Source organism: Empidonax traillii, unplaced genomic scaffold, assembly GCF_003031625.1.
Source record: "Empidonax traillii isolate 1590-97213 ecotype Southwest subspecies unplaced genomic scaffold, ASM303162v1 scaffold1149:size320058, whole genome shotgun sequence".
NCBI lineage: Eukaryota > Metazoa > Chordata > Aves > Passeriformes > Tyrannidae > Empidonax > Empidonax traillii.
In genome coordinates, this window is record NW_020956342.1 from 176,384 (window position 1) to 177,819 (window position 1,436).

At 52.2% G+C, this 1,436-nt stretch overlaps 1 protein-coding gene across 1 annotated transcript in view; it reads right to left on the reverse strand.

Annotated features, from left to right (window-relative positions):
* SH2D5 (SH2 domain containing 5) overlaps positions 1–1,032 on the reverse strand; it is a 3,469-nt gene extending 2,437 nt beyond the window's left edge. The window contains exons 1-3 of the mRNA XM_027905362.1: positions 1,028–1,032; positions 230–468; positions 8–145 (exon numbers count right to left, since the gene is read on the reverse strand). Coding sequence (XP_027761163.1) covers positions 8–145; positions 230–468; positions 1,028–1,032 — 382 coding nt within the window. The remainder of the gene's footprint in view (positions 1–7; positions 146–229; positions 469–1,027) is intronic.
* Positions 1,033–1,436: the final 404 nt, after the last annotated feature.

Consider the following 1,436-nt stretch of genomic DNA (forward strand, 5'->3'; position numbering starts at 1 on the left):
GCCGCACGGTGGGCGAGGGGTGGCCCACGCGCGCTCACCTGGCGATGCCGGCGAAGGCCCACACGCTCTCGGCCAGGACGCTCTCGTTCTCGGGCAGGAGGGCCAAGCTCCGAGCGCCTTTGCTCTCCCATCCTGCGGGAGCCCGTTAATCCCCCCCTTTGCCCCCAGAGCCCCCCGACACCGGGGCCGTGTGTGCCCCTCCGTGCCTCGGTGTCCCCGTGACACTCACCGGCGTCGCGGGGCTGCTGGTGGAGCTGCCCCTCGGCCCCGCAGTCCCGGTAGGCCCCCGAGCGCAGCACTTTGCTGCGGATGGCCTTCTTGCGAACCAGCACCGGGGAGCAGTAGGGGTTCCCCGGGCGCCAGGAGCCGGCTCTGCCCTCTGCCTCCGGCCGCCGGTCCTGGGGAGGGGATGGAGCGCCTGTGAGAGGGGGTTGGGGGTTCTGCCTGTGGGGAATGGAATGTGAAACACTGGGCACAAAGAAGGCTGAGGAAGAAACGCGACAACAAAAGGTGACACCAAAAACGCGGCACCAAAAACGAGATGAAGATGCTACCGCCAAAAAAGCTGCGCCAAGGATGTGACACCGAAAGACGCAACGCCAAAAAAACCCCCCGCAACACCAAAAAAGCAACACCAAAATCGCGACACCAAAAACGAGACGAAGGTGCTACGCCAAAAAAGCTGCGCCAAGGATGTGACACCAAAAGGTGCAACGCCAAAACAAACAAACAAACAAACAAACAAAACCAAAACAACCAAACCGCAAAGCCAAAAAAAATGTGATGCAAAAAACGCGACAGAGACTTGACACCAAAAGTGAGATGCCGGAGGTGCAACACAAAAAAAAATGCTTCATCAAAAATGTGTCACCGAAAATGAGACATCAAAGAAAGCAGCACCAAAAAATGCAGCACCATAAAAAAATGCAACACCAAAAAATGTGTCACCAAGACACCACGCAGAAAAAAAATCCTGGGGGGAAAAATGCTGTGGAAAAACTGCAAGGCCAAAAAAGCTGTGAAAAACGCCATGCGGAAAAACGCTGTGCAAAAAAAAAATGCAACGCCAAAAAAAGTTATGGAAAACACCACGCAGAAAAACACTGTGCAAAAATTGCAACACCAAAAAATGCAACACCAAAGATGAGCCATGAAGGATGTGACACCGAAAATGCTGTGCAGAACAGGGGTGTGCAAAAAACCAAAAAGCCACGTGAAAGATACTGGAAAAAATGCAGTGAGAAATGTCACGCAAAAAGCCCCCTGCAAAAAATGCCGTGCAAAAAAAAAGTGCAAAAAAGTGATGTTCAAACCATGATGTGCAAAAAAGTGACGAGCAAACCATGATGTACAAAACACCATGGAAAAATGCCACCCAAAAACCACCAGGAAAAAGATGCCAGGCAAAAAAAAAGTCGTGCAAACCACCCTGCAAA